Genomic DNA, 15,000 nt, shown 5'->3' with positions numbered 1-15,000 from the left:
CACAGGACGGTCAGAGGCCCCCCCTCACAGGATGGTCAGAGACTCCTCCTCACAGGATGATCAGAGGCCCCTCCTCACAGGACGGTCAGAGCCCCCTCCTCACAGGACAGTCAGAGCCCCCTCCTCACAGGACGGTCAGAGGCCCCCCCCCACAGGACGGTCAGAGACCCCCCTCAGGACGGTCAGAGCCCCCTCCTCACAGGACGGTCAGAGCCCCCCCTCAGGACAGTCAGCCCGCCCTTCAGAAGGCAGCAGAAGCAGTCTGTCCATTCTGGTCTTATGACTTCACGGCCACCCCGGTGTCACCCCACGCAGAAGCCCCGAATGGGTCCCGGCTTGGGGGTCTGGGGGTGACACAGGCGGCCAGGAGAGGTGCCGAGGGGCCCGGACAGCCCCCAGCCCCTGCGGTGGAAGCCCCGCACCTGGAAGGGCGTCTGGCTGTTGTAGTTCTTGAGGTCCTTGTCCCCTCCACGGAAGAGCAGCACCCGGGCACAGCTGTCCTGCGGGGGAGACGGGCGGTGAGAGGGGTGCCCTCAGCTGTCCTGCGGGGGAGACGGGGTGAGAGGGGTGCCCTCAGCTGGGCTCGAATCTCTGTCTCTCACAGTCTGGAACATATTCCTCTTACTGGACAGAGACAGAGAGAAACGGAGAGAGGGGGAGAGACAGACAGACAGACACGGCCTGGAGGGGGAGTCTGGGGTTGGAAGCCCGTCCTGTCATTGGAAGCGCCACTTAGTCGCCGTCCTCACCACCGACACCCCACCCACGCTCTTCCCAGGTAAAGGGTGTCTCTGTCTCTCTCCCTCTCAACCTCCCCCTTCCCTCTCGATGCCTCTGTCTGCAGCCAATAAATAAACTTTGGGAAGAGGCGCAGGGGGCCGTGCGGTGGCACACCGGGCTGAGCAGATGCCCAGACAGAGAGGAGACAGAGAGGCGGAGAGACCCCCAACGCTGGCCCGACTGCTCTGAAGATTCCCCCGTGCACGGTGTTCCCGCGTGGGGACCGAGGACTCGAACCCAGGTCCTGGAGCACGGACAGTGGTGCACTCTCCCAGGAGAGCCGTCTCCCGGCCCCTGTGGTGAGCGCCTGCAGCACCACTGCAGACCCCCTGCCTCCGTCACCAACCCCCCACCAGCTGACCGGCTCTGGACCGAGCCCCAGCCGGCCACACGGGGTGGCGAGTCCACGGAGGACTCCCGGGGGCAGAGCCGCGAGGCTGTCCGTGTGGCTTTGTTTTCTGTGATCTGTGATATTTTTCTTGCTTTGGCTAGAGACAGAAATTGGGAGGGAAAAGGGAGAGAGAGAGAGAGAGCAAGAGAGACCCCTGCAGCCCTGCTTCAGCACCTGTGATGTTTTCCCCCTGCAGGTGGGGAGCCGGGGCTCGAACCCTGGCCCCACAGGCATGGTGATGTGGGAGCTTAACAGGCCCTGACAGCTTCATCCACAAAGACCCTCAGCCCCACTGCTCACTCGGGGGGTCCCTTAGGGAAGGGCCCCAAACTGCCAGCACCGAGTGGAGCTGCCTGGCACAGAGGCCACTCCGGGGGCAGGTCAATCGGCCTGACCTGGTGCCCTCTGGTGTTTGGAGCCCTCCCTCCTCAGTAAGGAAGCAGGAAAAGCAAGCCAGGCCGCAGGCTCCCCCCGGGCTCTGGGACGCAGCCAGAGGCCGAGAGCGGCCGGGACAGGGTGCTGCTTGCCATCAAAGCTCCCGTTAACCACCTCGCCGGGCTCTAAGCCTGGTACTGACAGCCGCCTCAGCCCCAGAGCAGGGAGCTTGGTGGTTAGCGGAGGGGCTGGGGCTGGGGTGTGGCAGGGGCCCCAGTGAAGACCGCCAGCGCCAGCAGGCACCACCATCACCGATGCTGCAGCCACTGTCATCACTAGTGGGATGAATACGGAACCACTGCAGTCATCACCAATGTCTCCACCTCCTCCACCAGCACCACCAGCACCATCACCACCAGCATCATCACATCACCACCATACAGCATTACCACCACTACCATCACCACCATCACACTAATACCACCACCACCATCACCACCACCACCACAACCATTACCACCATCACCACCACCACCACCACCAGCATCACCACTATTACCACCACCATTACACTAATACCACCACCACCATCACCACCATCACCACCAGCATCACCACCACCACCACCAGCATCACCACCACCACCACCAGCATCACCACCACCACCATCACACTAATATCATCACCATCACCACCATCATCACCACCACCATCACCATCACCACCACCATACTAATATCACCACCATCATCACCACCACTACCACCATCACCACCATCATCACCATCACCACCATCACCATCACCACCACCATCACCACCATCACCACCACCATCACCATCACCACCACCACTACCACCATCATCACCATCACCACCATCATCACCACCACCACCATCACCACCACCACCATCACCACCACCACACAGCATTACCACCACTACCATCACCACCATCACTAATATCACCACCATCACCACCATCATCACCATCACCACCACCATCACCATCACCGCATCACCACCACCATCACCATCACACTAATATCACCATCACCACCACCACCACTACCATCACTACCATCACCACCATCACCATCACCACCATCACCACCACCACCACCACCACCACCATCACCACCATCACCACCACCATCACCACCATCACCACCACCATCACCACCATCACCACCACCATCACCACCACCATCACCACCACCATCACCACCATCACCACCACCACCATCATCACCACCATCACCACCACCATCACCATCACCACCACCATCACCACCACCATCACCACCACCACCATCATCACCACCACCATCACCACCACCATCACCACCACCACCATCATCACCATCACCACCATCATCACCACCACCACCATCACCATCACCACCATCACCACCACCACACAGCATTACCACCACTACCATCACCACCATCACACTAATATCACCACCATCATCACCACCACCATCACCATCACCACATCACCACCACCATCACCATCACACTAATATCACCATCACCACCACCATCACCACCATCACCACCACCACCATCACCACCATCACCACCATCATCACCATCACCACCATCACCACCACCATCACCACCACCACCATCATCACCATCACCACCATCACCACCACCACCACCACCATCACCACCATCACCACCACCACCATCATCACCATCACCATCATCATCACCACCACCATCATCACCACCACCATCATCACCATCATCACCACCACCACCACCACCCACCACCACCACCACCACCACCACCACCACCACCATCACTGTCTCAGACCCATGCCCCAGCTACAGCTCTGCCCTCGCTCACCTGGTTGTAGAGGGCACAGATGTGCAGGGCCGTGTTCCCCGAGGCATTCTGGGCACCCATGTCGGCCCCGTAGAACAGCAGATGCTCCAGTTGCTGCACGTGTCCGTACCTGCAGGCCTGGGGCAGCGGCCCGGTGAGCGGCAGCCAGGAACGGCCCGCCCCCGGGGACCCGGTGCAGGGTTTCGGGGCCGGAGGGCGAGTCAGAGGACACCAGGATGCCTTGCCCCCACCTGCTGAACCCAGTGCAGCCCCTGTGGCCCCCCAGCGTCCTCCGGGCAAAGGGGAACGGCTCTCTTGTCACTTGGGAGTGCAGCCCACTCCCAGGAGGGGCGACCGCAGCCAGCGCTCCCTTCCTGAGCCCTGGGGGACCACGGGGCGTCAGGGATCCACTGGATTTGGGGTCCACTGCCCTGAGCTCAGGCAAGGAGTTGCCTGCCTCCTTCCTTCGATTTTCGTTTCTTTTCTTAATTTTATTTATTTTCCCTTTGTTGCCCTTGTTGTATTTATTGTTGTAGTTATTACTGTCATTGTTACTGATGTCATCGTTGTTGTTGGACTGGACAGAGAGACATGGAGAGAGGAGGGGAAGACAGAGAGGAGGAGAGAAAGACAGACACCTGCAGACCTGCTTCACCGCCTGCGAAGCGACTCCCCTGCAGGTGGGGAGCCGGGGGCTCGAACCGGGATCCTTACGCCGGTCCCTGCGCTTTGCGCCACCTGCGCTGAACCCGCTGCGCTGCCACCCGACTCCTTTTTCTTTTAATTATTTATTATTTATTATTATTTTAATAATTTATTTATTGGATAGAGACAGCCAGAACTCGAGAGGGAAGGGAGAGAGAGAGGGAGAGGGAGAGACGCCTGCAGCCCTGCTGCACCACTCGCAAAGCTTTCCCCCTGCAGGTGGGGACCGGGGGCTTGAACCCGGGTCCTTGCGCACCGTAATGTGAGTGCTTAACCAGGTGCGCCACCACTCGGCCCTTTCCTTTTCTTTCCCTTTCTTTTTCTGCCTCCAGGGTTATCGCTGGGGCTTGGTGCAGGCACTATGAATCCACTGCTCCTGGAGGCCATTTTTTTTTGTTTTTTACTTTTTAAAACTGGACAGGACAGAGAGAAAGTGAGCAGGGAGGGAAGAGAGAGAGAAGGAGCAAAAGACAGACAGCTGCAGGCCTGCTTGACCTCTCACGTACGACTCTTTCCTCTAGAACGTTCTCCTCTCAGCAGAGCCTCCTGAGCTCTGTGCCGCAGACATGTGGGGAAGGGGCCTGAGAGTCTAGGTGTGGGGGGGGTCTCAGGAGTGAGGGGGGGCTGCCGTCCGGCCAGGCGAGAGGCACCAGCTTCAAGTGGACAGACGGTGCTCAGGCAAGATGGCCCCCCAGTCCTCGACCCCCCACCATCCTGGGCAGTGAGTGCTGGGGCGACCACGGGGCCCGAGGATGGGGGTCTGGTCACCCCGGGACGGGGTCGTACCCCCCATCTGTCCAGAGAAGCCCAGGGCCCGTCTCTCCACTGACCGGGGTCTGAGGCGCGGCCCCTCTGCCAATCTGGGGTGCACCGAGCTCCGGGGGGCTCTCCGACCTGGCTCTGGGTGGCCAGCCCGCCCCAGGTCAGAGGCGGGGGTGGTAGTCACAGCCAGTGGTCAGAGATGCTCACGGCTTCCCCAGGACGTGGGGATGGACAGGCAGCTGCAGAGCCGCTGGGCGCGTCCGCGGGGAGGGACACCGAGGCAGGGGCACACCACCCCCTGCAGCAGGGACACTGGTCCCCACCTGCCCTTTTCTGTGGGAGAGGGGGGGCTGTGGTTCCTGGGAATCTGGGCAGCCCTGGGGCACCCAGCACTCGCCTGGGACAGGGGGTCCCGCCTCCTCCCTGCCCTGCGTCCCCTTGCTGAGGGGTGCCCCCCCCATACCCCCCCCCCCCCCCCGCTGAGCTGGGCTCCGGAGGCTGGGCTCCTGCAAGCCCTTGGCTGCCACCTGCTGGCCAGCGGTGACCACGCAGCACACGGGGTCCACAGAAGGGGCCCTCCCGGGTGTGGGGACCCCAGGCTCCTGGAGCAGCCTGTGCCACGCAGGACGCGTCTCCTGCAGCCCCGGCCCTGGGTCCCAGCAGGAAGTGGTAGAAAACTGTCCCCTGTCCTGTGGCTGTTCCCTCTGGGAGGGGTCCCTGGCTGACCTCTGGGGGGTCCCTGGCTGACCCTCTGGGGGTCCCTGGCTGACCTACTGGGCGTCCCGGGCTGACCCTCTGGGGGTGTCTGGCTGACCCTCTGGGGGATCCCTGGCTGACCTCTGGGGGTCCCTGGCTGACCTCTGGGGGTCCCTGGCTGACCTCTGGGGGGTCCATGGCTGACCTCTGGGGGTCCCTGGCTGACCTCTGGGGGGTCCCTGGCTGACCTGTGGGGGGTCCCTGGCTGACCTCTGGGGGTCCCTGGCTGACCTCTGGGGGGTCCCTGGCTGACCTCTGGGGTGACCCGGCTGACCATCTGGGGGGGTCCCTGGCTGACCCTCTGTGGGGGTCCCTGGCTGACCCTCTGGGGGGTCCCTGGCTGACCTCTGGGGGTCCCTGGCTGACCTCTGGGGGGTCCCTGGCTGACCCTCTGGGGGGTCCCTGGCTGACCCTCTGGGGGGGTCCCTGGATGACCTCTGGGGGGATCCCTGGCTGACCTCTGGGGGGGTCCCTGGCTGACTCTCTGGGGGGTCCCTGGATGACCCTCTGTGGGGGTCCTTGGCTGACCCTCTGGGTGGGTCCCTGGATGACCCTCTGGGGGTCCCTGGATGACCCTCTGGACCCTCTGGGGGGTCCCTGGCTGACACTCTGGGGGGTCCCTGGCTGACCCTCTGGGGGTCCCTGGATGACCTCTGGAAGATCCCTGGCTGACCCTCTGGGGGGGGTCCCTGGTTGACCCTCTGGGGGGATCCCTTGATGACCTCTGGGGGCGTCCCTGGCTGACCCTCTGGTGGTCCCTGGCTGACCCTCTGGGGGTCCCTGGCAGACCCTCTGGGGGGGTCCCTGGCTGACCTCTGGGGGGGTCCCTGGCTGACCTCTGGGGGGGTCCCTGGCTGACCTCTGGGGGGGTCCCTGGCTGACCTCTGGCGGATCCCTGGCTGACCTCTGGGGGTCCCTGGCTGACCTCTGAGGGGTCCCTGGCTGACCCTCTGGGGGGTCCCTGGCTGACCCTCTGGGGGGGTCCCTGGCTGACCCTCTGGGGGGGTCCCTGGCTGACCTCTGGGGGGGTCCCTGGCTGACCCTCTGGGGGGTCCCTGGCTGACCCTCTGGGGGGGTCCCTGGCTGACCCTCTGGGGGGTCCTTGGCTGACCCTCTGGGGGTCCCTGGCTGACCCTCTGGGGGGGTCCCTGGCTGACCCTCTGGGGGTCCCCAGCTGACCTCAGGGTGACCCGGCTGACCCTCTGGTGGGAGACCCTGGCTGACCCTCTGGGGGGGGGTCCCTGGCTGTCCTCTGGGGGTGTCCCTGGCTGACCTCTGGGTGTCCCTGGCTGATCCTCTGGGTGTCCCTGGCTGACCTCTGGGGGTGTCTGGCTGACCCTCTGGGGGTCCCTGGCTGACCCTCTGCGGGTGTCTGGCTGACCCTCTGGGGGTCCCTGGCTGACCCTCTGGGGGTCTCTGGATGACCCTCTGGACCCTCTGGGGGTCCCTGGCTGACCCTCTGGGGGTCCCTGGATGACCTCTGGGAGATCCCTGGCTGACCCTCTGGGGGGGTCCCTGGTTGATCCTCTGGGGGGATCCCTTGATGACCTCTGGGGGCGTCCCTGGCTGACCCTCTGGTGGTCCCTGGCTGACCCTCTGGGGGGTCCCTGGCTGACCCTCTGGGGGGTCCCTGGATGACCTCTGGGAGATCCCTGGCTGACCCTCTGGGGGGGGTCCCTGGTTGACCCTCTGGGGGGATCCCTTGATGACCTCTGGGGGTGTCCCTGGCTGACCCTCTGGTGGTCCCTGGCTGACCCTCTGGGGGTCCCTGGCTGACCCTCTGGGGGGTCCCTGGGCTGACCCTCTGGGGGGGGTCCCTGGATGACCTCTGGGGAATCCCTGGCTGACCCTCTGGGGGATCCCTGGCTGACCTCTGGGGGGTCCCTGGCTGACCCTCTGGGGGTCCCTGATCCTGGCGCCCCTGGCTGGCCCTCTGGGGTCCCAGCTGACCCTCGGGGGTCCTGTCTGACCCGGCGGCCGGCCCCACCTGGTGCAGCTCAGTCCAGCCGTTGTCGTCCCGGCAGCCCACGACGGCCCAGTCACGCAGCAGCAGCTCGCAGCACTGAGGGTCACCCCCCACGACGGCCGTGTGGTACAGGGGCGTCAGCCCGCAGCTGTCCTTGTAGTCCGGGGAGGCGCCCAGCTCCAGGAGGGTCTGCGGACACGGGGCGGGGGGTCAGGGAGCAGCGTGAGGGAGGACCCGGCAAGGGGAACCATCCCGGCGGGCTCCGGGGACGGCAGGTTCTGCTCTGCCATCGGGCAGGGACTCAGGAGGACGCCCCCTTGGGGAAGACGGCCTCCCCGCTGACAGAGAGGACAGATCACCCACCCACCACCCGCTTCCCCAGAACACTCTGCTGCCTACAGTCACTGGTGCAGGGAACAGCTGGCCTGCCGTGCTTGAGGCCCTGGGTTCAAACCCCAACACCACATGGGAGCACCCTACAGGCATGGGGGAAGCTCCATGGATGTCAGAACAGTGCTGTGGCACCTCTCTCTCCCTCTCTCTCTCTCTCTACTCTCTCTCTCTCTCTCTCAAAAATGTTGACTAAAAGCCAGACTGGGTGTGAGGTCCTGGGTTTACTCTCCAGCCCAGCATAAAATAAATACAAATAATAAAATAATACAATTAAAATTCATTATTTAAAAAATCTGTTTATTTTGTTATTTAGGACACAAACAAAGAGAACGTGAGAGGGGATGGGGAGACAGAGAGGGAGGGAGACAGAGAGACACCTGCAGCCCTGCTTCACCACTCGGGAAGCCTCCCCCCTGCAGGTGGGGACCAGGGGCTCAAACCCGGGTCCTTGCGACTGTGATGTGAGCACTTAACCAAGAACACCACCCACCCACCCCCCATTTTTTTTTTATATTCAAGGTGGGGAGGAAGCCCTGGGTCAGCTCCTGGCCTGGCAAATAATGGCACAAATGCCCTGCTCCCTGTCTGTCTGTCTGTCGCTCCCAGCAACACGGACAGGGTGAGGCCCCGTCACCTCAGGACAACGTGACGGACACGACACTGCGTAGAGCTCACCCACAAGACCAGAAGACTCTGAGGACCAGAAGGCGAGCTCACCGGGCAGGGCACGGGCCTCACCACGCTCCAGGCAGAGGCTTGAGCCCTGGCACCGCATGGGGGAACCACGGCACCGGGGGAAGCTCAGGCATGGGGGCGCACCTTCAGGGCGGCGGGGTTGCGGGCGCGGGCGGCGCGGTGCAGGGCTGTCATCCCGTCGCGGGCACGGAAGTCCAGGTGGGCACCGCCATTCCTCAGGGCCTTGAGCATCTCGGCCGGCTGGTCCAGCTGCGCGGCCAGGGTCAGCGGCGTCTCTGCGGGGGAGGGGGGCCGAGGGGGCTGTGGGCTTCCCCAGAGAGAGACGAGAGACCGGGAGAGAGACAGCACGGAGTGCACGCCCGCTCAGTGGGCGACGCGCAGGCCCTGCGTGGGGTCCAGGCTCTGCGCCACGTGTGCTGAACCCGCCGTGCTACCGCCCGCCTCCCTCCGTCTCTATTGCTTCAAGAGGCCTTGGGGTCAGTGAGTCAACCATGGCTCACAAACGCTGACGTTTCAGGGCTGCGGCTCTGCAGGGAACTCCCCAATGTTCTGCCCCCCGGCCCCCGGCCACCGCGACCCCCAAAGCCTCCGCGAAGGCCGGCCCCCAGAGCCCACTTTGTCCCCCTGTGGGTGAACCTGAGGGATGGACACGGGGGAGGGGGACCCGGTGGGGTCTGAGTCTGCCGCCCCCCCTTATTTAGAGAGGTCCTGGTGTTTGGTGGGGCGGCTGGCACAGTCCGGGGCTGGCATGCTCACTGGTTTATTACTATTATTATTTGCCTCCAGGGTAGTCACTGGGGCTCGGTGCTGGCGCTACAAATACACAATCCTGGTGGCTGTTTTTTTATTTTATTATTTATTTATTGGGCAGGACAGAGAGAAGGGGAGAGAGAGAGAGGGAGAGAGACAGAGACGCCTGCAGCCCTGCTTCACTGCTCATGAAGCTTCTCCCCTGCAGGTGGGGAGCGGGGGCTTGAACCCGCACCCTTGTGCGGGTCCTTGCGGTTAGCACTATGTGTGCTTAACCCCCTGGTTTTCCATGAGTGGAAGGAAGTGGAATCAGGCTTCTAGATGCTAAGGGGGGCGGCAGCTGGCAAGGCCCCCGGCCCACCACCTACCTCCAGTGTCCAGGTCATGGAAGTTGGGGTCCAGGCCGCGCTCCAGCATCTTGGCGACCCTGTCCACTGCCCAGCGCTGCACCAGCTCCATGCACCTCCTCAGGTCACCCTAGAGGGAGGGCCCGGGGCGGGGGGTTCTGGGGTGCGCTCTGGCATGGCAGGGGGCACCCCAGGCTCGCTGGGACCCCAGCTCCTGCATGGAGTCGGGCTGTGTCCTCGCCGAGCCTCGGGGACCCCTCCTCTGGAAAACCTGCGGGCTCCAGGCTACACCTGCCGGGGGGCTGTGCTCTCTGACCCCCCCCAAAACAGCAGCAGCCTGACAGACGTCCCCCAGCTCCGTTCCTTAGCACCACGACTCCTGTCTCCCTCGCCGGCCACGGGTCCCCACCTGCTTCAGGGGGGAAAGCTTCACAAGGGGTGAAGCAGGGCTGCGGGGGCTCTGTCTCTCTCTGTCTGTCTGTCTGTCTGTCTGTCTCTTTCTCCCTCTCCCTTCTCAACTTCTCTCTGTCTTGTCAAAACAAAAGAGAAAAAATATAGCAATTTCAAAAACCAGACCTCCACCTTCTGCTCCCCATAAAGAATTTGGGTCCAGGCTCCCAGAGCGGGAGAAATGTCAAGGGAAGATGCCCAGAGGGCTCTGAACTCCACTTCCATCAGGACCCGGAGAGAGAAGAGGGAAAAAAGGGGGACACTCGGACGGAGTAAAAAGTGTAGGTGTGACTTAGAGAGGAAGACAAAGCAGGGCCATAGGAAAAAATGGGCAGAGAAATAGAAATCTAGACAGTCACGGAAATAATAGTCGGGGGGGGGGGGAGCTGGTGGTGGCCCACCTGGTTGAGAGCACATGTTACAGGGCACAAGGACCCAGGTTCAAGCCCCTGGTCCCCACCTGCAGGGGGAAAGCTTTGCAAGCGGTGAAGCAGGGATGCAGGGGTCTCTCTGTCTCTCTACGTTTCTATCATCTCCTTCCCTCTCAACTTCTGGCTGCCTCTGTGTAGTAAATAAATAAATAAAGATATTAAAATAAAAGAAATAATAGTCAGCCCCTATCTGTGAGTTGGGGAGAAGCACTGCAGTTTCCAGTGGAGGGGATGGGGACACGGAGCTCGGGTGGGGGGATCGGAGTGGAATTAGAGCCCTATTGTCTCATAATTTTATAAATCGGTATCAAATCACTAATTAAAAAAAAAGCAAAGAAAACAAGAACGAAATAAATAAATACACATTCTCGCTAAAATGAACCTTTGGAAAAGCAGGTTGTGGGCCAGGGAGACGGCACAGGGGCTCTGCAAAGACTCTCCTGCCTGAGGCTCTGAGGTCCCAGGTTCAATCCCCAGCACCGTCAGCCAGAGCTGAGCAGGGCTCTCTGTGTCCGTCATTAATAATAATAATGATAATACCAGTAACAACAACAATAATAAAGGCAGGCTGCTCCTGGAAGCTCTCACCCTGTCAGTGGGCACGGGGTGCGGATGGTGAGCTGGGGGGCTGCCGCTGACCCCCCCCCCCCGCCTGGCCCTGCGCCCCACCCCTACCTTGGTGTTTAGTCTAGCCAGCTGTTTCTTGTCCAGGTGGCTCTGCTTGTAAACCCGCCTCTTGTAGCGAAACTGGATGGGGGACAGAGGGAGAAGGGGTCAGCATCTGGGGGTCCCCGCACCCCGTCTCCCCACACACAGCCGGTGCCGGCAGCCGCAGCCCCTCGGGCTGGGTGGCGGGGAGGTGGCTGGGTGGTGGGTGCAGGACACACATGCCCGAGGCCCTGGGTTCGGTCCTCAGCGCCGCAGTGAGGCCAAGTGACGCCTGGCTCCCTCCCACCCCCTCCTCTCTTTCGTCGATCAGCAAGGAGAGGGATTTTCAAAGTTCAGAAAAGAAACAAGGAAGACCTGGTTAAATTCACATGTCACCCTGCTCACGGACACGGGTTCAAGCCCCCGCTCCCCACCTGCGGGGGGGGGAGCTTCATGAGCGGTGGAGCAGGGCTGCAGGTGTCTCTCTGTCCATCTCTATCTCCCCCTGCCTCTATCCAGTAAATAATAAGAAAAGAAAGAACACCAGAACCCAAGGCAGGTGGAGGAGACACCCCCTTCTCTGCCTTCCATGAAACTCTTTCCTGTGTGAGAAACAGATCTTTAAATGAACTAATCTATGTATTGATTATTGGCTAGAGACAGAGAGAAACTGAGGGGGGAGGGGGAGACAGAGAGGGAGAGAGACCCCTGCAGCCCTGCTCCACCGCTCGTAAAGCTTCCCCCCTGCAGGTGGGGACCAGGGCCTTGAACCCGGGTCCTTGTGCACTGTAACCTGTGCGTTCAGCCAGGTGCGCCACCTGCCCCCTATAAATAAATCTTTTTTAAATTTCCTTTTTTTTTTTTTTAACCCTGTGACTATACAGGGCTTTTGTTTGTTTTGTTTTTAACCAGAGCCCTGCTCAGCTCTGCCTTATGGTGGCGCTGGGGACTGAACCTGAGACTTAGACGCCTCAGGCATGACAGTCATTTTGCACAATCATTATGCTGTCTACCCTGCCCATAAATAAATGTTTTAAGAACATATGTGTCAAGGGTCTGGATAGAGCACGCAGGTCACCCAGCTCACGGCCCTGGGTTCGGCCCCCTGGCGCCACACGGGAGCACCTTGCACAGCTGAGGACAGCTCCGTGGACGGTGAGGCTGTCTCTCCTCTCTGCCCACCTCTCTCCCTCTCTAGAGCATGGCCCGATCCCCCAGCAAAATAAACAAATGGGGCCTGGCATCTCCTCGCACCCGAGGCCACGGCTCCCGCAGCTGTGACCCTGTCCCCACAGGGCTGCACCCAGAGTGGGCACGGCTGTCCCCCCCCCCACCAGGTCCTGAAAATGCAGCCTCCCCAGGGAACCCGTGCGACACTGTGTCTCCTCTCCCGGCGAGACCCCAGGCTGCCGGCCCCCGACCCGGACTGCACCCCCCCCATCCTCCCCCATGAAGAAGGGCTGCGGTGGTGGGTGAGCTCATCCCGAAACTCAGGCTCTAATCCGGTTTGGGCCCCTGGAGTCCAAACAAAACAGCCGGGACAAGGGCACATTCTTGGGGCTGTGAGACCGAAACTCCTGGTTGGGCTCAGCCCCAGGGGTGCCAGGCGGGGGGTGGGGTAGGGGGTGGGGGCTCAGGCCCAAGGGCCCCAGGTGGGGGGAGGTGGGGGGGTGAGGGCTCAGCCCCAGGGACGCCATGTGGTGGTGGGGGGCGAGTTCCCATCTCAGTCGGGGGCGCCTCTCCCCCAGGGGCCACCTGTCCCCCCCCTCTGGGACCCTGTCCCCCCTCCCGCTCCCCTGGCGGCCTCAGAAGTGACAAAGGCCACCTGGCAGGTGTGAGGAGACAGAGGGAGCCGAAGCCAGGGGCCACCGCAGGCCGCACACACTCACACCGCCAGGCGTGAGGACCTGAGTTCGAGCCCCAGCACCGCACGGGGCAGCCTTATGCCCTCTGTCTCTCTGTGTCTGAGGAGAGAGAAACCCACTGGCAGCAGCCTCCGGCCCGCCGCGTTGGGACCCGGCCGCCGGGGGTGAAGGGGCCCCCAAGAGGCTCCGCGCATGGCTGACCCCTCCCCGGAGACCCCCGCCTCGGGCCGCCCTCAGCCTGAGCCCCTGGCTCTGACCTGGGGGGAGCCCAGACCCTGTGGGCCCGTCACTATGGCCACAGCCTCCCGCTGTCACCCAGTGTCCACGGCAGGCAGGACAGACAGACTGGCCGAACCCACAGCCTGAAAGCACAGGGGACAGACGGTCCGAGCAAGGACCCGGGTTCGAGCCCCCAGTCCCTACCTGCAGGGGGGAAGCTTCATGAGAGCAGGGTTGCAGGGGTCTCTCTGTCTCTCCCTGTCTCCCCTTCCTTCCCTCAATTTCTCTTTGTCTCTATCCAGTAATAAATCGATCTATTTTAAAAGGAAAATTATTATTTATTTTTATTTTAAATATTTTGTTTATTCATGAAGAAGCTAGGCCGAGAGAGAGAACCAGACATCACTCTAGTCCATGTGCTGCCGGGGACTGAATTCAGGACCTCATGCCTGAGAGCCCAGTGCCACCGCCCGGGCCATAAGATTTTTGTTTTTTAAACACACGGCAGTCAGAAAACTATACAACAGCTCACAGCTGCCAGCAAAGTTGGGGGGCAGACTGAGGGTCCCCAACACTTTCCCTCAAATTATTTTGTGAGAGTCAGAGAGTACCAACCCCCCCAAACACACACACTGCCTGGCAGGGGTCCCACGCCCTGGCTCCACCAACCACCCACCTGCCGGGCCACCAGCCCCCCCACCCCAACCTTCTGAATGTCTCCGACCTCCTTGGGGGCAGGGGTGGAGCCGGGCCTTGGGCCTGTGCCATGCCTCTGCTGAGTGCCTGCCCAGAGGCTGGCCGCTCTCCTTCTGAGACAGGAGGGGAAGACTGGGAGGCAGAAAGCCCCTCGCCCCACCCCATTCCTGGAGCTGCCCCTGGCGCCCAAAGTGCTCCCAGATGGCGCTGGGGCTGGAACCCAGGGCCCCGTGCCTGGAGAGGTGTGAGCTGTGTCCCCTCATCCCTGGGAGATGGGGCGGGAGGGTGGCATCTGGATCCGTGTTCAGAGAAACAAGATGGAGTGCCAGCCCGGACTCTACGGTGCCAGGGACGGAACCTGAGCCTTGGAGTCTCGGGCAGGAGAGAAGGTCGCAGAATTCCAAGCCTTCTTATTGCGGCTGTTGCTATTATTATCCTCAGAGCTCAGCTCAGCTCTGGCTGATGCCGGTGTTGGGGACTGAACCTGGGACCTCAGAGCCTCAAGCAAGAGAGACTTTTGCAGAACCCTTGTGCTATCTTCCTAGCCTTATTTATTTATTGTTGTTGTTTTTGTTGGGGTGGTGGTTGTTATCGCCAGGGCCATACTCAGCTCTGCCTGATGCTGGTGTTGGGGTTTGAACCTGGGACCTCAGAGCCTCGGGCAGGAGAGTGTTTACAGAACCCCCGTGCTGTCTTCCTGCCCCAGGAGATCTTTCCAACTCTTGTCTTTCTTTCTCTTTTCTTTCCTTACTGACCTCAGGGTCATTGCTGGGGCTTGGTGCCAGCCACCCACCCACCCCTCCCGCTGGTCCCCCCATTTTATTTGCCAGGACGGAGAGAAGCTGACAGAGAGGGGGGGATACAGGGAGTGGCAGAGACACCCGCTGCCTTGCTTCACTGCTTGTGAAGTTGCCCTTGCAGGTGGGAGGTGGAG

General features: G+C 61.6%; 1 protein-coding gene across 4 annotated transcripts in view; it reads right to left on the bottom strand.

Annotated features, from left to right (window-relative positions):
• The window catches only part of LOC103109703 (SH3 and multiple ankyrin repeat domains protein 2-like), a 53,871-nt gene that overhangs the window by 6,975 nt on the left and 31,896 nt on the right, over positions 1-15,000 (bottom strand). For 3 of the 4 annotated variants that reach the window (XM_060177278.1, XM_060177279.1, XM_060177280.1), the window contains exons 4-9: positions 11,314-11,385; positions 9,779-9,887; positions 8,784-8,935; positions 7,593-7,760; positions 3,404-3,520; positions 423-500 (exon numbers count right to left, since the gene is read on the bottom strand). In XM_060177278.1, coding sequence (XP_060033261.1) covers positions 423-500; positions 3,404-3,520; positions 7,593-7,760; positions 8,784-8,935; positions 9,779-9,887; positions 11,314-11,385 — 696 coding nt within the window. The remainder of the gene's footprint in view (positions 1-422; positions 501-3,403; positions 3,521-7,592; positions 7,761-8,783; positions 8,936-9,778; positions 9,888-11,313; positions 11,386-15,000) is intronic. The other variant, XM_060177281.1, reaches the window with a different exon arrangement.

Source organism: Erinaceus europaeus, chromosome 17 (assembly GCF_950295315.1).
Source record: "Erinaceus europaeus chromosome 17, mEriEur2.1, whole genome shotgun sequence".
NCBI lineage: Eukaryota > Metazoa > Chordata > Mammalia > Eulipotyphla > Erinaceidae > Erinaceus > Erinaceus europaeus.
The sequence above is the reverse complement of the archived record's forward strand: the minus strand, read 5'-3'. Positions and strand labels throughout refer to the sequence as shown.